This window comes from Callospermophilus lateralis, chromosome 2 (assembly GCF_048772815.1).
Source record: "Callospermophilus lateralis isolate mCalLat2 chromosome 2, mCalLat2.hap1, whole genome shotgun sequence".
Classification (NCBI taxonomy): domain Eukaryota; kingdom Metazoa; phylum Chordata; class Mammalia; order Rodentia; family Sciuridae; genus Callospermophilus; species Callospermophilus lateralis.
Window position 1 is genome coordinate 50,501,122 of NC_135306.1, and position 26,146 is coordinate 50,527,267.

The 26,146-nt window shown below is 39.9% G+C and overlaps 1 protein-coding gene across 1 annotated transcript in view; it reads right to left on the reverse strand.

Annotated features, from left to right (window-relative positions):
• Adamtsl1 (ADAMTS like 1) overlaps positions 1-26,146 on the reverse strand; it is a 344,581-nt gene that overhangs the window by 82,389 nt on the left and 236,046 nt on the right. Inside the window, exons 16-18 of the mRNA XM_077108065.1 lie at positions 20,588-20,798; positions 5,531-5,710; positions 484-637 (exon numbers count right to left, since the gene is read on the reverse strand). Of these exons, the coding sequence (XP_076964180.1) occupies positions 484-637; positions 5,531-5,710; positions 20,588-20,798 (545 nt within the window). The remainder of the gene's footprint in view (positions 1-483; positions 638-5,530; positions 5,711-20,587; positions 20,799-26,146) is intronic.

Below are 26,146 nucleotides of genomic sequence, written 5' to 3' on the forward strand. Positions count from 1 at the left end.
AGAAGAAATCAGGATCATAAAAAGAGGCAGAGAGGATGGAGAAGGGGAATATTTTCTACTAAATGTCTACTTAAGGTCCCGCAAAGTGCCAGCGCCCTAAATTACAGTGAGGAGAGTCCAGAAGCTTTACAACTCTAGGGATTAATATTGAACAGAACAAATCTGCTCAGAGTAGTTTAAAACCCCAGAGTGGATAACATTAGACTTCATTAGTAATATGCTGCCTCTAGCTTCCAGATCTCTGTATGCCAGCGAGTGAACTTTCCCCCCTGCAAACTGTTTTTCCTGTGGCGAAGAGAATTCAGCCTGGCCACATGTGATTAAGATTCCTTTTCCACCTCCAGCTGAGCTCTCCAGCCTGCAGCCCTCCAAAGGCTCTGCTGCCCAACAATCTGCCACTGGTCTTGGTTTAGGGAAGGCCCCTGCACAGTGGCTGCTACTAAGTGGGGTTCTGTCTCCCACCCAGAGCTCTGACATACTCACTTGCACAGGTTGCCAGCATGCAGGGCCTGATGGAGGAAGAGAAAGGCAGGGGAGGGCACAGGGTGGAATTGACAATTGTGGAGACCCCGGTTTTCAGCACCTTCCGGCAAATGGCACTTCGAGTCTGGGTACCCTCCCCGCAGCTCGTGGAACACTGGTGAGGAAAGAAAGAGGCCAAATGCATAAAAATTCAGGGAACTATAGGCTAATGTTTTTTTGTATGGACTCTCAAACTCACCAAAATATGAGAAAAGTGGCTTGGAAAAGCGACAGCCACTGAAAGAGAGAGAAATATTAATTATGATATAACAATGTGGAATACATGAGATCTTGTAGACACATTCCACGCTAGTATTTTCCACTCTATAATTTCCTACTGGTATTTTACCTGTTTTTATTTATATGACTTTAGAGGAAAGAGTATAGAGTACCATGTTCAAATCCCAGCTCAGCATTTTATTAAAAAGCAAGGGATTTAATATCTCTAAGGCGGTTTCTATTTCTTACATTTAATTTAGAAGCCTGTAAATTAAATGAGATAATATATTTAAAAATGCCATACACAAAATAATGTTAATACGGATCCCCTTCTCCTTCCTTCACAGATAACTAATATTTTGATGCCTACCATCAGACAATTGTTATGAGAAACCTGCTTTATTTGAAGGAAGTGAAAGACAGTTGCTAGTTTCAAGGAGGGGTCATTCAAATGAAAGGTATGTGTGGGGGTCAAATGTATTGTTAAAAAGAAATAGTATAGTAGGGAAATACAAATCAAAATGACAATGTCATATCATTTTGTATTCACTAGTATAACCATATTAAAAAAGACAGAAAATGGTAAGTTTTGGCAAGTGGTAGGAAAATGTGAACCCTTTTCATTAGCAAACAAATCAAGTTGCTGCTGAGAATATAAGATGAAACAGCTTCCTACAGCTCCCTAAGAAAGCAGTTTAATAGTTTATTGAAAAGTTCATTTAACGTAGGACCCAGAAATTTTATTCCTAGGTGTCTACCCAAGAGTAGTGAAAACATATTTTCACATAAAAACTTATGCAGATGTTCCTGTATTTGTAATGACTCCAAAGTGAAAACAACCCAATTTATTCATTTACCAATTACCATCAATTGGTAAATGAATAAACAAAATCTGGTACCTTTATACTATGAAATATTATTTAGTCTTAAAAAAGGAATATAGTTCTTACATGTGCTACATGTAATACATAAATTATATCTCAATAAAGTTCTCTCTAGGATTACATAGTAAAGTATTTGATAAGAATACATAATTAGATAAGAATACATAATTAGAAAAACAAATGAAGTATTATAAAATTAATGCTAACAATTATCAAATGCTTATGGTCCACTAGGGATGTCCTGACCTAGAACTTGAAGATGGGTGTAACGCAACATGGATAAGCATGGGAGGCAGGGAAATTTCCAGAATAAAGGCAGAAGAATTCAGGGTAGAAGGCCAGGGCAGGCTTGGGGGCAGAACCAAACCTGTTTGAACAGAGGAGCCACCCCAAGAGCATTGAGCAGCTTGACAGGTAGTTTAGGGCCAGACTTTGGAGACTTATTTAATTTTCAGACAGAAGGTTTAGAATTGGTCCACAGGGCAATGGGAAGCCATTGAGGAGGGGAGTGACATGATGAAAGAGGTGTTTTGAGAAGGTGAATCTGGCAACAGTGAGCAGAAGGATGGGAGGCAGGGATGTCAGTGAAGGAGTCGCACACCGTCCAGGCTGAGATGATGAAGACCTGAACTGGGGTCATGGCAGCGTGCCATGTGAACTTGAAAAATGACAGTAAAAACCAACAGAGTTACCTTATATTTTCAAGTTTTATATGCTAGCACACTGCAGTGACACTAATCTGTGCAAAGTACTGCGACATAGGCCAAAGATGGAGAGGAAAATCAAACGTGCTGCCTTTGTTACTAACAATTGTGGATTACAGATTCCACCCATCACTTATTTTATTGTAAATGACAGTACTGAATCTAAGGGTCAGGTGGGATGGGGGAAAGGAGGCTGAAGGTTTTAAAATCATGGTCATGTTAGTGCTGTCAAGTAAAAACACCGAAAAATAGTTCGCCTGCAGATCAGAAGATTGCATTATGATTTGGGTCAGTCTAGTGCTTTCTCTAGCTTCAGTCTCCACATCTTTGAAATGGGGAAGCTAAGCCACAGAAGAGATTGTCAGAGAGTGTTGCATAACTACAATGAGGAAGGGATTCAGGGGATGGGGAGACCCAACTACTGGAAATCTGAAGGTTCCATCTATGCTTCATTTGAAATGGCTCTCACTCTGTTTTAGAATTTGGACTTCATAGTAACATTTCACTTGTTAAAAGGCTCCTGAGGCTTTAATTTAAAAAGAAATAGATTAGACTACAGGATCTTCCAAGGTCCTTCTAATTCTCAAATAGACTACCCTGACTTTAATTTCTTTTATTTTGCAGGGTGGGGACAAGTTTCATAAAAATATGATCTAAAAATATCTAGCAGCTAACTCTTTCAGGAGATTGAAGGGTTTCTTTTAAAAGAGAAGGATAGTCTTTTGAGAGGTCTTCCTTTCAGAATAGAATCTGTAAGTAATTTTATTTTTTTGAAATGTCTAAAACTTTGGCTTACTTCTGTCTCTGAGGAATTCTATGCAGTAACCATGAGATTGAGCCCAGAGAGCTAAGGACAAAACACCCATAGATCATCCAGTTCTCTTTTATCCAAAAGGCATTGTGTGTGTGTGTGTGTGTGTGTGTGTGTGTGTGTGTGTAGTATGGAATGAACATCTTATCTCAGCAAGGGGACCACAGAATGGCCCTGGGGATGGCAGAGTGGGCCTTTGTGAATGCTTCCAGAAGCACATTTCCCTGGCATGACTTGAGAGTAACCCCAGTGATTTGGTGATTGCTTCCCACCATTCCAGGCCCCTCCCCAGTGTTCCGAATTTCTGCTCACCAACCCAGATAGCACAGAACCTAGTTAGACTCTCTGGATAATTCTTCCTGGTTCTCCAAGCATAATCTTTTCCTCCTCAGAAAACCAGCAAAGCCCGTGGGAGACCTGGGCTGTGGCTCTGAGTCCAGTCAATCAATGCTGGTGCTTCCTATAATTTCCTCTCCTGACAATGAGCCCAGATGGAAGAGAACCATCATCATAATAAGAGGTGACTTTTACTAGGCATGATGTACTTTATATGCATCAGTTAATTTAAGCCTCTTACTTGTATGTGGATAATATTATATCTCCAGTTTATAGGCAAGGAAATAAAGACCCAGAAGATTAATTAGCTCAAGTTATACAACCAGTAATCATCACTCAGGATTTAAAGCTTGGTTTTCTTGCCTTGAGTCTAATTCCTAAATACCCGTAACACCTTTCTAAAGTCCTGCATTATTAAATGGGACCTCACTTCAGTGGTATTCCTTTAGTGCCTAATCATGAGTGTGTCTCTCTCTTAAAACTGCAGACAGAAGAGAACTCTTTTTCTGAATTTTCTGGGTACCATATCCTCTAAAGACTATCAAATGCAGGAAGATGAGAGGACAATGATGACACACATGAATCCTTTCTTTGGAATTCCACTCATGACAGGCTATTTTCTCATAGACTTAGGAGAGGAATACATTTACAGTACTCCACTGAGAGATGTCCTTGCCTAGAGCCACTTGGCAAATACATCAGGGTTCTTTCCTGAGTTGCTGTTTCTATTATAATTTTTTTTCATGCATATTTCATACCCCAAATCAATATTCCCATGGAAGAATGGTCACTCAGATGTGCATGTGTGAGCATGGACACATACTTGAGTATATACATGTCCATCTTCTCTACACTTTTAAGTGTGAATCCTGCTGAAATCAAATTGTTTCTAAATACAAAAATAAATTATCATTTATTTGTTTTATCATTTATTGTTCTGGGACATCTGGAGTGTGAAACTGCCAGAGATGATTTTTCTTTCAAACAATAAAACCTGTGGTAATGTAGGTTGCTCTCAGTTGTGATGTCCTTAGACTCTGAACAGGTTGATACCGTGTGGGGCAAGAATTCTCAGGACCTATGTTGAGTGAGCTGGTATCTTAATTCTCATAGGCAGTTTTCCCCTCTGAAAGCAAATGTCTCTGTGTATTTCAACTATCAGCAGCTCCATATAAAACAGGCCAAGCGTGGGGGAGGTCAATTCAAATGCTTATGTGGGAGAAAGGAGAAGGTCTTGAATCTGTTTTTAACCAACGAGTTTTCTCACTTCCAGCCTACTGATCCTGGTTTTGGTTTGATTTGCTTGTGATCCCATAATGTTGGGACTTCACTAGGGAAGACATAGAGCTATCGAGCTGCAGGAGTCAAGGCAACTCAAAGAAGTCACAGGGACTGAGAACAAATGTGTTAAAACTGCATGCAAATGAATTAATTCATGCTGATAGTAGAACAGGAAATATTTAGAAAAATAGGTGAGTTGGAGGTACATGCTAATGTGGGAGGGGAAGCGGGGAGTGGTGAACACTGAAGCAATTGCTGCCCCAAATGTAGGGCAACAGGGGAACTCAAATTCTCTTGCTGGGAAGTTGTTGAAGCTTAAGAGCCAGGAAACTAACAGTAAAGAGGCAGGATTTCCTTGGCCTTCTTTTCCTAATAAATCATATCCTTTATTGTCCAGTAACTTGGAAGAGAAGAACTAGAGAGGCTTTGCCCTCCCTGAGCAGAGACTAGAAACATCTGGGAGTAGGAGGTGCCGGGAGGTCAGGAGGAGGGGGAGGGAGTGGAGCTCTAGGGAGAAGAACCCCGTGTTCTGGTCTTGTTCCAAGAGGAGCCCATTTACAATCCTCAGCTTCCGAATGTCGGGTAAGGGCTGGCCACATAGCACAGGTCCCTGTAGCCTAGTTAAAAGCTAGTTATATACTATGGTATAAATACAAAATACTGCCCTGTAGTGTTCAGAGGATTGTTTGGTTCTCTTGTCTTTCCCATGTATGTGTTTGGGGTCACTTTTCCTACTCATGCCTCTTGTTCTCTCCATCTAGGGGACATCATACCTCTGTCCAGTCTGAGAGGAGCCACTCACTGGGGCAGTCCTCTTTCTTGCAGGCTTGCTGGGAAGTCGGTTTGGAAGCCGAACAGAAGGTCTCTGGAAGCTCCAGGAAGCTACCATCAGCCATGCGCTGTTTGCAAAGAACCTCACGTTTCTGAACACCTCCACCACAGGTCCTGGAACACTGGGGAGGGACGAAAGAGAAATTCAATATAGGAAGGTAGTTTGAACACCAATTGTCACCTGAGCCTTGGCTGAGTATAAAAATAAAAAAACTAAAAATAAATAAATAAATAAAATAAAATTGAAACAAACAAACAACAACAACAACAACAACAACAAAATGATTATGACAAACTAGGCATCAGGCCAAAGGACTTTTCCCCCTCTCTTTGAAATGAATTTTGTAGCAATATTTACATACCCCTCACTCTTAATCCCAGGTATTTAACTTGAGCATCCAGGAATGTCAGGGGCCTTGGAATCTTAGAAAGTTGCTCCTGAACTATGATTTGTAGCTGCTCAAGACAACTGGTTTAAGAGGTTAGTATAACAGAGTGTTCAACATATTTACGACCCCGTGAAAATAATTTGTGCTGCTTCCAGGATGAATAAGAGCAAGCTCTCCTGCCATCAGTATCAATTTGCAGAAATTTGCAGGGAGGAGAGTCCTTTCCCTCTGAGTATGAGCACTCACTCTGCCACACTGGGCAGGCATTGGATTTAGGGGCTGGTTTTCTGAACAATTCCTTATTTTTTTTTGTTGGATTGGTGATTTCTTAGGGCAGTGGGAGCCAGAGCTGCTGAAATTCAGAATGTAAGAAAAATAGCCTCCTGTCAGTGATTTTTGGGGGACCCCAGTAAAACACATTGTTTACACGTAACTTAATAGTTCTAATCCAGCTGCATGAGGTGGGAGAGGGGACCCCTGAGGCATAGACTGTTGGCCATTTCCAAATATCTATTCCCTCTGTTTCAAGAGCAAAAGAGCCCCCATCCTCAGCTGGGTGTGTGGCTTTCAGCATAGGCTATTTTGGGCCAACCTCCCTGGAAGGTAGACATGGCCATTTGACTAAATGCTTGTCCATGGGATACAAACGATTGGCTGTAAGCACCGTCAGGGAAGTGTGTGCAAAGAGAGCCTGGCACCTTTCCCTTCCCTCTCTCTTCCTCGCAGGCTGGAGTGTTCACACAATGTCTGAAATTGCAGTTTTCTTCTTATGATAGGCAAGATGAAAGAAGCCTGGCCTCTGACTGTGACGCTACCACATCAGCCTTGGACCGCCTATGTTTGTGAGAAAGAAATACTTTCCACCTTACAGAAGCCATTCTTCTCTTGAGTTTTCTACCACTTCCAGTAGGATATAACCCTAGCTATTCAATATATCTACTTATCACTTCTCTGTTTCAGGGCTAATTTAGGGAGCTGGGTGCCATGGTGCATGCTTATAATCCCAGCAGCTTGGGAGGCTGAGACAGGAGGATTGTAAGTTCAAAGCTAGCCTCAGCAACTTAGTGAGACCCTGTCTCAAAAAATAAAAAGGGCTGGGGATATGGCTCAGTGATTAAATGCTCCTGGGTGCAATTTCTAGTACCAAAAAAAAAAAAAAAAAAAAAAGAAAATCTTCAGGAGAGTCTCTTGTCTTTCACTTGCTGCCTGTGTTGAGAAATTAGGCCTGGGTTTAAAAAGCCAGAGAGCATGCACTGAAATAGTCATCCCTTCTGTTGCAGTGATTGCTAGAGTGAGGTAGGCTGTGTGTGGTCAGCTATACTTAGAATTGAAATGAGTATTTTTGCCTACCATCAAAGCTCTGACGGGGACAACAGTGTACTGGTGTGTAGTCAAAACACTACTGAGGCCCAGATTTCACTCTCTTACTTGGTGGTGTCAACCTTGGATGCACATTGAAATCACCTGGGGAGAATGGGAAAGTGCTGATGTCTAGGAAAAAAATCTAAACTTAACAAATCAGAAATTGTGGAAGGTGGGTCTCAAGTACTATGTTTTTAAAAAATGACTTCCTAGCTCATTCTTGCCAGATAATTCTATTGTGCAGTCAGAGCTCAGAACCTTTTCTCCAAATTAATGCCCCTTTACTATTCCCAATGGAATAAAATAAACATGGGAAGGAAAATCTGGGACCCAGAGGGCCTCTGTTAGAATCAGTGGTTGTTTGGACTCCACCCAAGCCAGTATGTCACTTGTTTACAATTGTGAATGCTTTGAGACCACAGAGCTATTGGCTAATGACATTTGAAAAGCCATTGGTTTGGTCTAGCCTTTTAATTCTAGAGTCTTTCAAATGATCCAGACATATGATGAACAACTTTTTTTTGTATGTATAACTTAAAAAATTCTAAACAAAAACAACCTTATTGAATCTCATAAGGAAAAAAAGATGTATTTTCTCTAGTTAAGATCACCTACCTACTATTGAAGGCTAACAAAAAAGGCGAAACCACCCTATGATGTAGATCTTATTTATACAATAAAACAACAAAAGTTTAGAGAAATGAAGTTGCCCAACTGAGGCTATACAGGGGCTGGAACTGGTTTATTTTCATTCAGTGCAACATTCACTAAGCTCCTACTGAGCACCATGCCCTGAACATAACTGGAGAACAAGCCCAAATTTGGGTTATCTCCCCTATTCTTATAACAACTCCTCTCTGCTTGCAGAACCAATGGAAGATATTTTTGCCTCTTGCCTAGGCCTGCTGAGAGTGGGGCCCCAAACTCTCAAATTACTGGAGGGAGGGTGCTGTGTACTTTAAAGTCTTAGCTTCCACTCTCAAGATCAAGCTAGCCCAGGTTCCAAGTTAGGGACCTACGTTCCACAATAGTTATCTACAGTTTGGTGACTGACCTTGGAAACCTGTTTTCCCTAAATCCTTTGATTTCTGAGTCGAAAGGCTATAATTGAACATAGCTCCTAAGCAATGTGTTGAAGCTAGACAATAGAGGGCAATCTTTAGAGTACCTATTATTTATCACAGAGCCAAACGGTTCCTTCCAAGGACTTTTCTACTGACTTTTCCCCTTAAGAAGAAAAATCTATACGATTAGACCTTTGGTTTCATTGTGGCTTATTTCAGCGACGACCTGGAATTTTCCCTTATTAGAGAAACACATTTAAAAATTTGTATTTCTTATTTAAATGCAATTCAATAAAATATTAAAGAATCTCACGTTAACTCAGATTGTACCCATCTTACTTAGAATAGTACCATCTGTGAATTTAAGTTTCAACAAATATTTATAGCATTGAATTGAAGTTGGTATTTAGGAGAAATTTAAATTAGTGTGGCTAAGAATTCCATTTACTTAGAATAATCCTTGTTACTATGGATAACTAAAGTTTTAAATTTAGTTTTATAGTCTTTTGCATGATTTCTTAGGTTCAACCTTCTCTTATTTCTGTCAAATTCTATGTTTTAACCACCCAGTTATGCTGTAATCAGATTAGTTATAACCTTTTATTGTTTGGTCTTTTTCAGAATTCTTTTATAACTAGATAACTAACCATGTGGCTTATTGACTCTTAAGGATGTGCCAAACTGAGGGACTGCATTCTTCACAATACTTTCCATTCTGTGAATTACTAAAATTTTTCCACAAACTTAATGTAATTTTTCAAAGCCACAATTGTCAGAAAGAAAAAAGTCATTGTGGCAAATCAAAAATTTTAGTTGTAGGTTCTCCCCTATGCCTACTCCACATGTCCGCTTAAATGGAAGTAGGCTTTGCCATTTGTAGATGTTCAAAGTGGAACTGTGGATACTTCTCCTCCAACCTCACCCCCAAATTGTTCCTCTCTCTGTCTTCCCTAATTATTTAAAGGTGCCATGTCCAGGGTTAGACTTCAGCAGTACCCTTGAGAACCCTTTTCCTCACTACCCTCCCCTAAAACCCAACTCATAAGCAAGTGCTGTCAGATTTTCTACAAAACAATAAGTTGTGGCTTTGAAATACATAAGAGGTCAAGAGACCATATCTCCTGTCTGGACTACTGCAAACATTTCTAGCTAGCGTCCCAGTGCTGTGGTCTGAATGTTTGTGACCCCCTTCCCATTCATATATTGAAATCCTAACTCCCAAGATGATGTTATGAAGTGGGTGTGGAGGCTTTGGGGAGGTGATTAGGCCATGAGGATGATAAAGCCCTCATGGATAGGATTAGTGCTCTTCTAAGGGAGGCCCAGAGAGCTGCCTTATCCCTTCCACTGTGTGAGGTCACAGGTGGAAGGTGCCATTCATGAAACAGGAAGAAGGTCCTCACCACACACAGATATGCAGGAACCCTGATCCTGGAATTCCCAGCCTCCACAACTATGAGAAATAAATTTCTGTATAAAACACTCACTCTGTGATAGTCTATTTTAGCAATACAAAACAAACTAAGATAATAATTAATCAAGTATTTCGTTTCAACTATGTCTTATCACATTCTAGAACACTCTTTCTTTTTAATTTCTGGGTTTCTAATGTGGCAGTGCATCATGTACAACCATTCTTGGTTCATTCAACATTTAACACTTAATGTTCTATTTTATGAGTCTTTTTCTCATCTATATACTTAACAATCATAAATAAACAAGCATCTGGAGTGATTTAATAATCTATTTAATACTTTTTCCTTCTCTAATATTATATTTATTCACATTTTTGACTCTTGACTAAGAACTTTTTGTGTTGATGGTGTGCAGTTTTGCTTTTCTATTTCCCTGTATACTCATCATTCTGGGTTGGTTGTTTTGCAGTTGCTTCTGTCCAGTCCCTGTCACTTATCAATTTGCAGGTCTTGTGACTACATGCTAGGGTTCCATGGTGATAATGAGGATCTTGCAGCCCTAGCTGGGAGATGAACTGGTAAAGCTCCTGATGATAAGCTAAGGCACATCGTTATTCTGCAGTTCAGAATATACATCAGGCTTGGAGGTGAGCCACAGCAGGTTTTTAATTTTCTTTCCAACATTCTTTAAAAATAGAATAATTTCAATTTAGACATAAAAGCATGCAGGGAGTCTTCCTAGCAACTTATTTTGGGACCACATTTAGTACACTGTAATCATATTTGTTACTACCAACATTTTGGATGCAAAAAAAGAAAAATTCTTCAATCAAAGCATGAATCAGATCACATAATTCCCTCATTTAAAACCCTCCAATGGTTTCCACTTGCAATTAAAATTAAAATCCAAACTTGTCTAACCTGGTCTTGCAAAGTCCTGGGTGTTTTCTGGTCCTGACCCTGATGGAACTTCCAGACTGTTGAAGTCAAATCCTTCCAACTTCATTCACTCATTCCACATAAATTGATTAAATACCAATCATAGAACAAGCTTGGTTCTAGGTAGGTGATGATCTTCTTTCTACCTGGACCATTCTTCTCTTAGATCAGCATGTGGCTAAGGCTTTCTACTTTTTCAGGTTTAATTCCATTCTCACCTGCATGGAGAGTTCATCTCTAACCTTCCCAATCAGATTAGTGAAACCAGTCTCTATCCAATTACTTCAGTTTATTTTAAAAATAGTGATTTTAAATACTACTTGTTCTTTCAGAAATTACCACCCACTATCTTATCAAAATATATGAAGAAAGGGATTATGCTTCTTTTATTGTTCATATTAAAAGCGTTTGAAGTATGCATTCAAAACTCCATCACTCATTTTCTTCTTTCCATACCTTTTTTTAAATTAATAATTTGCTTGTTTCATCATAAAGAAGTGGTCAGGGTGTAAGTGAAATGGTAGAGTAACATTTTATAATGGATTCTGGAGATATGTAGTATTTTGCTGTGATCCACAAGTATTTACACAGTTGAAAATGTAGTATATTTTTGAGAGAAGTAATGGCTGTTTCATAAAACCATTATCCTCTAAGCCTCAAAATTACATCTTTTCTTTTTCATTTGATGATAATTCACAAATTCCCCACAAATCCTACTGAGTTCAACATCCATAAAGAATATGCTAAGTTTGTAACTTGTTGTTCAAAATTTTAGATACTTCCCTATTGATGTTGGATTTGCAGGAGTACAGATTGCTTCAATGTTTGGTGGCTGAAGAATTCTTTTTCTAAATATTTTATGAAGCATATGGGCTTCTGTTCAGTATGAATTAAATGTTCTGAAAATATTAAGTAGTTGAATAAAGAAAAAGGTAGGTTCATTTTCTTTCTTTCAAACTGAGGAAATAGGTGATGAAAATAATCTGTGATATTTCAAAAAATGGAGATGTAATAAAATTGTACTGGAGAGTGACCACTCGCAATAACACAGCTGGGTTGTCACTTTGCAGATAATACCTAATTTAAGGGACAGACCGAAAATAATTATATAGAAATCTATAACAGCCTGATGATAAAACAGTTATAATAAAAAATTTAAAAATCATCTTGTTTTAAAGTTTGACTTGCACAAATAGCTTATGGGAGATTCTCAAAGCCTAGAATATAAAGTCTAGACTCCTGAGAATATCCTTCAGGGCCCACACGCCCTAACCAGCAATGAATTTTCTGGAACATTCCTTGAGGTTCTACCACGTGCCAGTGCTTTAGCTATAATAGACAAATTTCCCTTCCCTGAACATGCAGATACTTTCTCTGCTCAGGACTTACACCATGTTGTCCACCCTGTGAGCAATGCCCCTCAGCTTGTGGCTCATCCTGAAACTCTCAAGACATTCTTGAAGGTCAAGTTCACAGGCCACTCCTTAGCAAAACTTCTCTATCCCCCTGCTTCTTGGCAAATGGATCGTCTCCACCCCACCCTGACCCCTGCCTAGAAGAGTACTATATTTCTTCTGAAAGAACTCGTTGCATGTCTGATAATTTCCTCTGCCTCCCTACGTGCACACAGGATTAGGAGCCTTTTGAGGAAAGGGGATTTATTCATCTTTATACTCCCCAGTGCCTAGTGCAGTGTCTGGCAAAGAACGTGCACTTCATAAATGTTTGCTGAATTGATGATTGGATGAACAAAAGAGCCCCAAATCCAGATGTTTCAAAGATGTAAAACAAACATCCAGCTGATGGGCTGATCATCCATCTTTTATGAGGCTGTTTTATCGTTAGTCAGAAGCTGCTTCTCAGGACGTCAGCAGTGGATCTGAGCCAGTGGCAGTGAGTGCTCTGCTGACTCTCCAAGTATGGGGGACAGCCCTCTGGCTAAGGGAGTACTGGCAGGAATCTTGCTCTTAAACACTTGTCTTGTCTATGCTCAAAAATCTTCCCCAGTGTGTTTACATGGATGAAAAGTTGTTTTTGTCAATCTTCAAAAATGGTGGAAGATAAAAATTTCAAATTAGTAAAGGCTCCAAATTCTGTGACAACTTCCAAATTAGTAAAGGCTCCAAATTCTGTGATAACTTTGTAAACATGCTGAGATTACCTAGTAATGCTGATAGTCAGAGGCAGAACTCAGAGAAGAAAATGTTTCAAAAGGAGCAATAGCAAGAGAAAGTTAAAAAAATTAGAGAAAAAACATTTGCCTTATGATTCATCATTTAAATAATATTCTGGTATGAAGAGGTAAATCTCTGGAAAGGGAATTATTTTAAAAATATGCAATAAAAGTAAATAACAAAAATAGTATTTATATTGCATATACTAACTGCCACATGTGTTTCATGATACAAGGTCATGGGTTCGTTATTTTTATAAGAAAAGTAAGAAATATGCAATAAGAAAAACACTTAAAAGTTATGTTCCTATATAGAAATACAATGACTCAAGTGACCTATATTTTTAAAGTTTTTTCCCATAATCAGCATATTAATAAATTCTGCCTGTATTGATGCTTTTGGTTTCATCTCAGTTGTTTAATTTACTGAGAGCTGAGTTCATTTCCTTAGAATTTCAAATCATATTATTGAACCCAACACAAAGTGCAACTTATTTTCTGTTTCTAAGGTCAACTTTCCAGGTTTAACATAACTTCCTCTGTTTGTAGTTTCTAATTCATTTCACTCATTTCTTCATTCACTCATTAATTCTTTCAGCAAACAGTTATTGAATACTTGCTAAGTGCCAGGCACTGTATTAAGTGTCTTGAAATTAGGATGAATAAAATGGTTACTAAACTTCAGGTATCTGCAGTCCAGTGAGGGAGAAATACTTTCTGCAAAATGTGACCAGTTTTAAAAAACGGGTATACAATGGAGAGTGCCACCAAATCTTTATGAAAATTTGGGGCAGCTCAATAGAGGAGGTATCAGTGAGTGACTGGGCAGGGACCGAGTAGGGGCAGAGTCGTGTGTGCACATATCCAAAGTATGAAAGAACATGAGTGTTCACATAACTCAGCTGTCCTGAGAGGGGAAGGTTCATGAGGAAGAAAGGTCAGGAAACCAGCCTGAGACATTAGAACAGGGGCAGATGGTAAAAGGTCTTTGAACACAATCTTAAAATCATTAGGTATCAAAAGCAGTTTTAAAGCAGGGATAACATGATCCAATTTGTAGGAAATGACTTAGACAGTATAGGCAAAAAAAAAAAGAATATTGCCCTGTGAGGCATTAACAGGTGTGCCATGGAGAAAGGGAATTTTGGTTAGATCCATCTAGATAACGCTACATACCATACCCTTTGTTGGGGGTTCTCAACAAATATTAGTATTTTTATGGCTCAGGAAAGGGCCTGAAGTAAAGAACCGCCATCTCACATTGGAAACTCTGAATGAGAGTTACACAAGACAACACTGGAGATGCAGCCAGAGGCTGTGTATAACAGTTGGTACTTGATAGTAAGGACTTGGACAGAGCTGCAGGAGGAGGTTTAGAAAGGAAGAGAGCACCAGGGGGGTGGATATAGAAGCTGGAACGAAGAGGATATGGGTATTGACTATGACAGATACTTGAGGCTGAGAATGGCTCCATTTCTAGGGAACGGGCTAGATAGCAGTGACAACCTGCCATAAAGACCAATGCAGGGAGACCAGGTCTGCGGGGGAAGGGCACGGGCTCGTGTGTACCAAGCTTGGTGTCAGACTTTTGGAGATGGAGGCATTTTGGCAACAGAGGAGATTGAGAGGCCCCAAGGCAGGTGGAGACAGTGCTTGGTATATAACAGAGTCAAACTAAATTAGGGCTTAGAGAAAAAAAAAAACAAAAAACAAAAACGAGGACTTGATCGCACTTACGAAACAAAATTATTAAAATAAAGATAATATTTTTACACCAACCTGTCTGTGAATTAGATTTACCTCGTTCAACTACTGTTGATTAAGCTTTCTTAACCCCAGAAGTACGAGGCACCTTCTGGTTAATACTTCTATTATGTTGTAAAGTACAGATCCACTAAAATTCAGAGCAATTCTGACAAGGCTCTTTCTGCTAATAAACTTTAAAAAACCTTCTCCACACATGAAATTTGACCTTTGATCTCTGTTTTGCTATATTTATTGTTGATTCCAAAGATAGAATCAAGGGTTCATTTTCTTATGAAATATATTTTTGAAAATAAGCCCTGGCAGAGGAGGGAGGGTTTCCGGTTGATTTTGAGAGGCAGAGGGGAGGGAAAACTGCAGGTGGGCAGGGAGCAGTGTGGGCAGAGGAATGCGCAACCATCCTAATAGGAATTTCTTCTCTTGAGATACAACATTTCAAATAAATATGGCCTCTTAGTTAGAGTTACATAGATTTATACTTTAGTTACTGGGATACAAAAAAACCCAGATGACTATCACATCATTTTCTAACAGAATTCAGCCCTCTAATCCAAACCAAGATCGGTGTGTGTGTGGGTGTGTGTGTGTGTGAATGTGTGTGTGTGTTTTAATCTAGAACATGAAAATTTTATTTTTCAAGCATTTATAGTTATCATTCATTTTTTCCCTTCATATTCCTGGCAGAAATTCCTCCCTTGTATTGCCTTTTTACACAGCTAAACTTATGCAGTTTGAACTGTGACTCTGATGAAAAAAGGTTTATGGGGAAAGGCAATCTAATCACGGTTTTCAGCTGGTGGAGGGGGCTAGGAGCTGTGGAGATTGCTCCTGTCTCAGCACAGATGTGTGCAATGTGCATGTGCAGTTGGGAGGACACAATCCTGAACATAAAACATACACAGTATAGAGAAATATAAATCATGCTTCAGACCGAGGGCATTCATTTCAGTTTAACCCTTCAGCATATTTCTCCTTTTTTTTTTCCTTATTCCATTTTAAAAGTTAATTTTTAGAATTAAACATTAAGGAATACTGCTGCAGATGCCATAGACAGTGGTGGGGGAGGGGTAGCGAAGGGCAGGTTTTCAATCCCCAAGACCTTGTGCTGGTAAAGACCATGTGCTTAGCCCACATTAAAGATGGCTGAATAATGACCCCAAAGACATCTACATCTTGGTCCCTAGTACCTGTGAACATGTTGCCTGAACATAATGAAAGGGACTTTGCTGATACAATTAAGTTAAGGGTCTGGAGATAGAGAGATGATCCTGGTGAGCCATGTGGTCACTATGGTCCTGATAAGAGGCAGGAGAGGATATGATGACAGAGTCAGTGGCTTGGGTGATAGGCTTTGAAGACAGAGGAATGGACTCTACAGGAGCCAAGAAGCATGTGGCCTCTACCAGATGGAAAAGGAAATGTAATAGATCCTCCCCTCCAGTCAGCTGACCCCTTGATTTTAGCCCAGTGACTTCTGCCCTTCAGAGCTACATGAGAGTAAATTCCTGTTGTAAGCCACTAAATTTGTGATAATTTGCTACAGTGTCCATAGGAAGCTAACACACAGATTAACTGCCCTGGATATTGGCATCAAATATTGAGTTTTATGTAAACTGCAAATTATCAGGCTATTATGTTTTCAAATTTCCTTGCATTTTAATACTTCAGAGCAAATATAAAGCTGAGCAGGAGGGGTTTTGAAGCATTCAGAAGCCCCCTTTTGCATTGCCAGCTATGTGAGTTGGGACGACTCCTCCCTCAAACCTTGTGTCCTTTCAAGGATGCTGCAAGGAATAAGACAGAAAATGCAAGAGCCGCAGAACGAGTTCTACTATGTGAAGCTGGAATTCATGTTGACCTCACAGTGCTCCAGGCTCCTCATCTGCAACGTGGAGATAATATTAGTAACCATAACATAGGAGAGTGAGGATTAAGTGAGTTAAGGATGTCAGGAGCCCAGAGTTGCATTACAGGTGATGCACTGTATGTGCTGCTTTTATTAAAAAAAAAAGAGAGAAAAAAAAGTAACTTGCTAAGATGTTGCAAATGATCAATAAATGAGTCTGGCATACCTGGCATGTGCCTTTTCCACAGCATCTTCTAGGTCTAGTCTAAATGCACTGGGTGTTATGTGTCCCACTGAAACTTGGTATCTGCCTTCATTGACCTTGTAATCTAATTCAGAAGCCACAAGAAAGTCTCCATCCAGGTCACTTCAGTGAGCAGGACCGACTTTGAACACTCTGTACTCTCAGTGTGGGGGGATGGTAGAGTTAGAGGAGTCCTGCCAGAGGAGAGAGGGCTTCTGATGGATTCTGAGAGGCAGAGGGGAGGGAAACTGCAGGTGGGCAGGGAGCAGAGCAGGTAAAGGAATGCACGATGGGGCCACAGCTGGGCATGGGGCAGGGGCAGACGTGCAGTAGTGAAGGCCTCAGACTCTCACATAGTGGCTTTATGATATGGCTACAGAGAATCCTTGAGAAAAATCCTAGCAGAAGGCAATTGTGATCACACTGTTTCAGATTAATCTGTGGTATATATAGCAGTGACTTTTAATGCTCTGTGGTAATTCTCCAGTGTGATACAAGGGTGTGGTGTCTCAGAGTTCATTTATAGCCAACACCAAAGATGAAGAGGAGGAAGGGGAAGAGGGGAAGGATGAGTTTAATAATCTAGAAAAAAAGGCAAAAGAATAATATGTGAAAAATGTAAGTATTCAGGAGCCATCTAAATAGAAACAAGATACTAAAGCTATATAAGCAAATATTAAATGAGTTCTTCATACAAGACCAGAGATCAAAACCAAGAGATAAATTATTGAGTAAGAGGTAAAAATGAAATTAAATGGTCCTCTAACAACCAAGGCTGGAATTTGATTTCTGCTTTATTTCTGCTTGTTTGTTTCTAAGACAAAATTTTAATATAAGTACTTGGACTTAATGCTTGGTCCTTGGCAGACCTGCAGAATATATAAATATTGGCTATTCACCATCTGTCAGGCAAGTGCTCAACAAAGAACAAATGAGATTGTGTTCCTATCTAGCAGGGGACAATTCATGTAATTTGTCCTTTTTATCCAGGAAAAGAAACATACACAAGAAATTTGTGGTGACCCTGTGTTCAAATAGCAAGGAGGAAGAGGTGTCCATGCCAACAGACTAATGCCCATCAGATTGCCTTTTTTTTAAGTGAAGGATTCGAACCCATCTCCTTTTCTTTCATCTGAACAAAGGCTGGGGGCTGGTTGAAGGATGAGAGGCATCAGCAACATCCTCTGGCAGATCCATATAGCTAAATGGGTAAGAGAATGTGCATGCACACCAGTTTCCTTAAGCCACCTAGGACTGCTGAAGAATCAGTGGTCTAACCAGGCAAATGGGCATCAGCAGCTGGTATCCTAACTAGTGGTGTCCTAAGCCACAGCCAGTCAGCTCAGGGGCTTAAAGTTACTGCTCTTTCCAGCACACATGATTTCCTTTCTTTTTTAGTAGAGATTAGGAATGACTAATTTTGCCAGCAAAGCTTAATTAAAGGAGTAGGATTCTAGAAAATAAGAGAAGAAGAATAGCCTATTGTTTACTCCAGGTTTAGAGAGTCTGACCTGGAGGACATAAAGCCAGAAATTCAGGGCCCATGGGAAGGTACACTTGATCTCCTCATTCATTTTGTCTCATAATAAACACTTTAGCCACAATCTACTCTGTGCCTAATGACAGGATATGCTACAGGTAATACATGGACTTTCTGAAAGTGGAAACTGATTTGAACTGACTCTTCACCTTTTCCTCGGGTTAGCGGCACAGTTTAAGGTCACCAATGTACTCTAATTAGAGGCAGCTCAGCATAAATGCACTAGAAGCCAGGAACCTGGGTTCTGGTCCAGGCAGTATGATCTTGAGCAACGCTACATCTAGGCCACGGTTACATCATCCATGGAACAAGAGTGCTCATGTATGATCCTCAAGGCCCCTTTCAGCCATACAACTATGGGGTTTGGTATTATGGAAAGTACCCCATAAAACAAGAGTGATGGCCACCCCTAAATTTGCTAGCAGTGTGAACCTAAAATAAGGATAATAAAGCCTAATTTTCCTCAAACCTAAAATAAGGATAATAAAGCCTAATTTTCACTGAATAGTTGTGAGAATTAACCTTAAGTAGATGTGGAATAATATATGTATTTCTTAGTAAAATCCTGGTACATTGGTGTTCAAGATAGAGTACATTCTCTTTACTTCCACAAGCCATCACACAGTGGTATAGAATTTATGAACTTAGCCATAATACGTTTAAGCTTGAAAAGAAAATATATAGTCAGAGTCTGTTTCTAGCTACTTTGTAGTCATCCCTCAGTACATGCAAGGAATTGGTTCCATGATCCTCCTCTGATTTGGTTCCAGTTCTCCATGAAAAATGGCATAGTATTTGCATGTAACCTATGTACATCCTTCTGCATATTTTAAATCATCTCAAGATTACAAATAATGCCTAACTTAATGTAAATGCTATGTAAATAGTTGTTATAATCTATCGTTTAGGGGGTAATGACAAGGGAAAAAAGTCTATACATGTTTAGCTCAAAGGCAACCATTCAGGCTTAACCAGATTGTACATAATGTGCCACTGCTTAAACCTACAGATGTGGACAATCTGGATATGAAGGGCTGACTGTATTTTAGTGCTTTGCTCACTTGCTCCTTGGAGTACTTAACTAAACCACAGCCCCAAGATGGACAGGGAGAAGGAAGGAAGGGCCTGGAGGATATTTGGCTGCCTGGGAGTGGCAGCCCCTTTCTTAGCAGTGAGGCAAACCTTTGTAAGTGGCCAGCCTCTCTCTTCATGTGGTGACCATATAACTCATCACCCAAACTAGGACACTACTGAATGTTTAAAACTATCTCAAACAAGGAAGTATGTCCCTGCCATCTTTCAGGCTTACTTTTTGTGACCTTTCTTGTCACTTTAAAGCTAAGTCTGATGTCCAGATGATGAATGAGCACATTGCAAAATAAGATATGCAAGGGATCAGTTTAAAATCCTTCTGTGTTCTTCAAAGGCAAACAAGAAGGTAATTTAACAAACTGGAGAAATATACATTGATTTTAGATAGATGGCTACTATAATAGAATAGTTGGGTTATTATTATTATAATGTAAAATTTTGGTGCAGCATCAACAGACATTTTTGTAAAAGGAGGGAGAGTAAATATTTTAGGTTTTGTGAGTCATAGGGTCTCTGATTCAACCACACAATATGCCCTTATAGTGCAAAAGCAGCCACAGATACTAAGTAAAAGAATGGGTGTGGCTATGTTTGAGTAAAACTTTATTTACAAAAAGGGCTGCAGGGTAGGCCTTAGCTTGTGGGCTGGAATTTGCCTAGTCTTGTTTTAAAACAATGGTTCCCAGACTTATAGAATTCATAGGAACAGGAAAATGAAGATAGATATCTGAAATTGACTTTGGATTTCTAACTTATTTTGCTAGGTAATGAAGTTAAAAAAATATCATTATCTCATGGCCAAATTTCTTAGAATTTTTAAATAGCAAAAGTAGAAAGGGCCTGGATTCAGAAACAATTTAGCTTTATGAAAAACCCACCATATCATCTATATTTTAGAAATTTTTCTTTAGCTTGATTCCAACTCTGTCATGAATATACTCAAGATTAACAGATGGGTCGTTTGAGTTGCTTTTGGAGATCAGTGGGGTGTGGTACAGTAGAAAGAACATGGTTTTCATAATTAACAGCTTTAGATTTGAATAAAGTTAAAGAAGTACTAAGAAGGAAGGGATGAGCAGCACTTGAACATTCCCTTAGTGGGACAAGAATCATTTGCCACGAATAGCTATTGCAAACATACGTTCCAATACTGAGTAACCTGAGAACTCACCGGTTGCCATTGTGCAGGGTACCATGCTGGGGGGCAATTGAAGCGGTTGCAAGCTTGCACCGTGCTGGGTTTAGGATGGCGACACAGATCATCAGCCAGGATGACCATTTCATTCAATTCTCTGGAAAGCAGGTGAGAGCAGAAGACATCTCTGGTCTGCAGGCCTACACCACAGGTGAGACTACATGGACTCCACTTGCCAATTTCCCACCTGAGGAAAAAAAAAATCAGAGAGGACAAAGACTGCCTTAGTTCCCATGCAGAGAACATTTCCCATGAACTCAAGGGTCATTAATTGATTAAAAATCTCCAACTGGGAATGTGGGAAGTTCTAGCCAAAGATTGGCTAGGAATTCTATCCTGTGCCTAGAACACGTCCTTCCTCTTTATACTCTAGAATTCACTTAGAGTAAAGCAAAGAGGGTGGCAAAGTAGAACATCCAATATTTACCTACAAAATCTCCAGTAATGATTAAACCATGTCTACTTTGATGGAACACACAAGCTTTGTGAAAATTAAGGTGCTATGTTACAAATAAGTTATGTACATAAAAAGTTTGGCTACCACATATTGAATGGTGGGTCTAGGAAAAGATTTTCTGCTAATTTTTTCTAACCCCTATTCTCATTGAGACTGAAAAAAAATTTGTGCTTGTTATTCTTTGGCTTCAAAGTGAAAGGTCATTGGCTCCAACTTTCTTCAAACTTCCATCACAGCCCAGAAACATCTCTGTCTTATGTATAAATATCATCACTGCCTGGGACTGGATAATGTAACAGAAGTGGAGGCTGCTAAATAGATCAGTCTTCCTGAAGGGAAGTAAGTGGAGTGAGCGGCTCATTATCTGGACATAGAAGTCAAACATACAGATGAGCTGAGTGCATGAATTGGCCAGTTCTAAATGGCTGAGTCTTGAGAAGTACATTTATAGTGAGCTAAGGGCCTATAAAAACAGCCCACTGCACCTCCCCGTTGTTGCAGCCTCCAAAATGGGAATGATAAGTACAAAGCTCGGTTGCTTGGGCTCCGAGTCAGAGCATTCTCTAATGATCAGTTTTAGAAGGTTCTGTTTACAGTAGGAGGCACAAAGATTCTACAAACGGGAGTTTGCCAAAAAAAGCATGGCAGTAGATCCCTGAGTAGCTAGTCTGCCTAGCTTTCATAGCCAGCTCAGAAAATTGGTTTAACAATCTTTGGCCTTAATGATTTTCAGACTATAAGAATAAGTGTCTACTCTCATCTTTTCCTGCTATTCTAAGAGGCACCTACTGTCCTATTCCTATGTACACTACCTCCTTTCATCTACACTGTTTATACCTATAATGAACTACATCCATTTATACCCTAGAGTTTTCTAGTTCCATCTTTATGTAAGCTGTATTCCTAGTTTGGAATACCTTTTGTCTTTCCCTTATCCCTCAAAATTTCTTCCATTTCTACATATTCGAATTTCACCCATATTTAAAAGATGGCATTCACACTTGCTCCAGACACTGGTGATTTTCTCAGTTGCATTATAGTTGTCCTGTCTGTCCAGGGTTCTGCTACAGAACAGACCTTCTGAGGTCAGGCCTGTGTCTGAGTCAGTTTTGGAACACTCACAGTGTCCATCATACTACCTTGTAGATGATTAATGTAGATGGTTAATAAATTCTTGACAAATGAGCAAATAGAAGGGGTCTTCCATCATACAGGGCATGTAAACACATTAGCTTATTCAGTTTTCTACAGAGATATAGGATCCATTGATTTTACTCATTTTTATACTTGAGGGAATCTGAGAATTCAGGATGCTGGATTCTTAAATGCCCAAGTGCCTATCATTTATAAATAGTAAAACCAGGACTTGAACTTGGATACATCTGACTCCAAAGCTTGTGCTCTTCCTATGTACCATGCTGTCTCCTGGAAGTACCTTGAAAACTCTCCTATAATCATTACAAAATTTTAAATGACTAGAAGAAGAAAGGCTGGGTGGAATATAGTTCTTTTTGATCCTTGTGTGAATTTCTATAAACTTCTCTTATTTTTAACCCCCCAGCAGGATTACTTTCAAGTTATAAAATGTTGTGGTACAAGAAGGGTTTTGAGATTGTTCAAACATCCAAGGATGTGGGGAAAAAGAAACAATCTTACATGGCTGGTGGGACTGCAAATTGGTGCAACCACTATGGAAAGCAGTATGGAGATTCCTCAGAAAACTTGAAATGGATCCACCATTGATCCAGCCACCCCACTCCTCGGTTTATAACCAAAAGACTTAAAATCTACATATTACAGTGACACAGCCACATCAATGTTTATAGAAACTCAATTAACAATAGCTAACCTATGGAATCAACCTAGATGCCCTTCAACAGATGAATGGGTAAAGAAAATGTGGCACATATACATAATGGAATATTACTCAGCCTTAAAGAAGAATGAAATTATGGCATTTGCAGGTAAATGGATGAAGCTAGAGAATATCATGCTAAGTGAAATAAACCTACCCCCCCAAACCCAAAGCCTAATGTTTTCTCTGATAAGTATATATTGATCCATAGTGGGGGGCGGGTAGGGAAGAATAAAGGAACTTTGGTTTGTGTAGAGGAGAGAGAGGGGGAAGACTGGGGTTATCAGGATGGGAAGTCAGTAGAATAAAACAGACATTATTATTCTATATACATGTAGGATAGATACACTACTGAAATGACTGTGTACCATGTAATAACCAGAGGAGTGAAAAGTTGTGTTCCATTTGTGTATAACATGTCAAAAGGCATTCTACTGTAAAATAAATAAATAAATAAATAAATAAATAAATAAATAAATAAATAAGATTTGTCCAAATATCATTTCCTGCTCCTTCCCTCTAAAGGTTGAGTCTTGAGCATGGGCTGGACATAGAGGCTCTCCCTTCCAGTGACTATAATGAGGCAGAAGTGATGCTCTGAGACTTCCAAGGCTAGACCATAAAGGATATAGCTCCCCATGATGCTCTCTCTGATGGCTTATTCATGGTGGGGGAAGCTAGCCATCATGTCAGGAGGACACTGAGATGGTCTTAAGGAGAGTCCACCTGTAGAAGAATGGGACCGCCGTCAGCCCAACTTGCCACCCATGTGCATAAGGTACCTTAAAAGCACATCCTCCATACCAGGCTAGTCTTTGGATGACTGTAGCCTCAGGAAAGGCCTTGTGCCCAAAATGCCTATGGTTCTTCCAGATTCCTTACTCAATAAATTGTGGGAAAGGATAAATGTTCATTGTTGTTATAAGCCACTCGGTTTGGAGGGAAATTTGTTATGTCGCAATAGACAATTAATATAAATATGCACCCCTCTCCAATGTATATATATTCATCCAAAGACATATAAGAATATTCATAGAAGCACTACTCATAATCACCCAGATGAGGAAAAACAAATGCTCATTAACAGATGAATGAATAAAAAATTATGATATGTTCATACAAAACTATATAAAACAATGAGAATAAACCACAGCAATGAGCAACACTGTGGATGAATCCTATAAACATGAAACTGAGCGAACAAAGCCACAAACACAAAAATTGATATGTTTCATTTCAATTATACAAGCTCAAAAACCAAAACCAATCCGTGGTGTTAGAAGTCAGGCTGGTGGTTACCCTTGGCAGGTAGGAGCTAGAAGAGGGGTATGGTGAGGAGGGCTTTCCCGGATGTTGTCTAGATCTGGGTACTGGTCTGGGTCCAGTTCATGAAAGACCCCTAAGTCTTACGCGTAATATTCGTACATTTTTTTTTGTTTGCTATGTTTCAAAAAGGGGGTTCCCCCCAACTTTAAGTGAAATCATAAAACATGGGAGTCAAACAAAGTCCAACAACCACCCCGATGCTGATGACTGCTCTATGTGTGTCTCATGGGGCAGCTGCCTGCATGGTTAGTGCTGACCCCAGGTTCACCTGTGCCAGGGCACACGTTTTATGCTCACTCCCTGGGCCCCTGCCCCCACTTCTGTTGGAAACCCAGTTACCAGGACCTTGAAGCAGAGGCATTTTGACAGCTATTAGGCCAGTTAAACACTGCACAGAGAAACTCGCAAAGCAGACCTCTCTGCCTACCCTGATAAAAGCAATTTTACATTCCCAGGGAAGGAGATCAGCAGAAACCATCTGCACATTAAGCACGTTTGCTGATTCTGGGTCAAAAATATTTTAATCAACTTAGGCCAAAAAAGGGAAAGCAGGGACTTTTCCCTACTTCTGTCCTGCATAGAAGCTGCCCTCATGGGCTGTGGATCTTGCGTTTGGGACTTGATTTTGGCTTCCAGAACTGGGAGACAATAAATTTCTATCCTGTTAAGCCACCAAGCCTGTGGTACTTTGTTACAGTAGCCCTAGGAAACTAAATCACTTTAACCTCAGCATTTCACACAGTGTCTGGAACACAGAAGATGTGCAGTTAACTGTGTGGTCATTTAAATGGAGTTGAATTTTCAGTGAACTGTGTGTACCTTTGGATGAGTCACTTGGCTGGTCAGCATCTCAGCAGCTCCTTTACACAACTGCTTGCTTCCAATTTCAAAGTCTCCAAAAGCTCTGAACACCATAAATTTTTCTTCAGTGCGGTACAAACTCTTTTTGTGACAAAACTGTGCCTAAATTGACATGCTTTGATAGGCTGCATCCCACTTTGGGTAAATATTTATACATTTTTACTGCAGTAATTTTAGCCTGTTGGAGTATGGCATTTTCCTCCAGAAACTGCTAGGGATATTATACAATTTATGTCTTAGTCATCCAAAGTCTTTCTAAAATATAAAAAATTATGAATTCTGAAACGCATCTGCCTCCGTGGTTTTGGCTGGAGGCCTGTCGCCACGCATGAGGAGGGTGGTAGAGCTGATGGGTAGGGTTCTTGCCCTTCTAGGCTTTAGGTGTTTCAATCATGGTTGGGCTCTCAGCCAGAATGTTACACAAACTCTAGTTTCCCCCACATTTTTTTTTCTATACTTTTTCTTTCCTCTGAGCCCTTCTTCATATTACTGTCCCCTTTGTCAAACCCCTTTTGCAGGAGAGGTTCTGTGAACTGATGGGTTGGAGTTGGTGCTCTGTACTGCCAGACTTCCCTGCTTCCAGAACAATCGACACCTGACCCAGGGCATGGAGAAGCCGGGTGACCCTCCCCCTCAGTGATTGGAATTAGCCTTCCTACCTCTGCCCAGCAAGAGGTGTTCCTGAGTTGACCTGTCACTGTAACTGGATTTGAGACATTAGACTTGGCTTCCTGATTCTCACTTTATTTCCCTGACAACAATGGAGATCTGCCCAAAGTCTAGCCAACTGGACTGGTCCTGTCGCTCTATCTCCATCTGGCCCGTCACTGGTCATGGGTGGGCAGAGAACCTTTAGCCATAAGTCAGAAGCCAGAGCCATCTACCTGACCTCGCACATGATCACTAACAGCAACAGTCATACTAACACTTACACAGCATTTACCACGAACCAGATGGTGCTAGCTGCTTTATGTGCATTATTTCCTTTTAATTCTCTTCACAGCCCCATGAGACAGGTATGATTATCATTTGGATT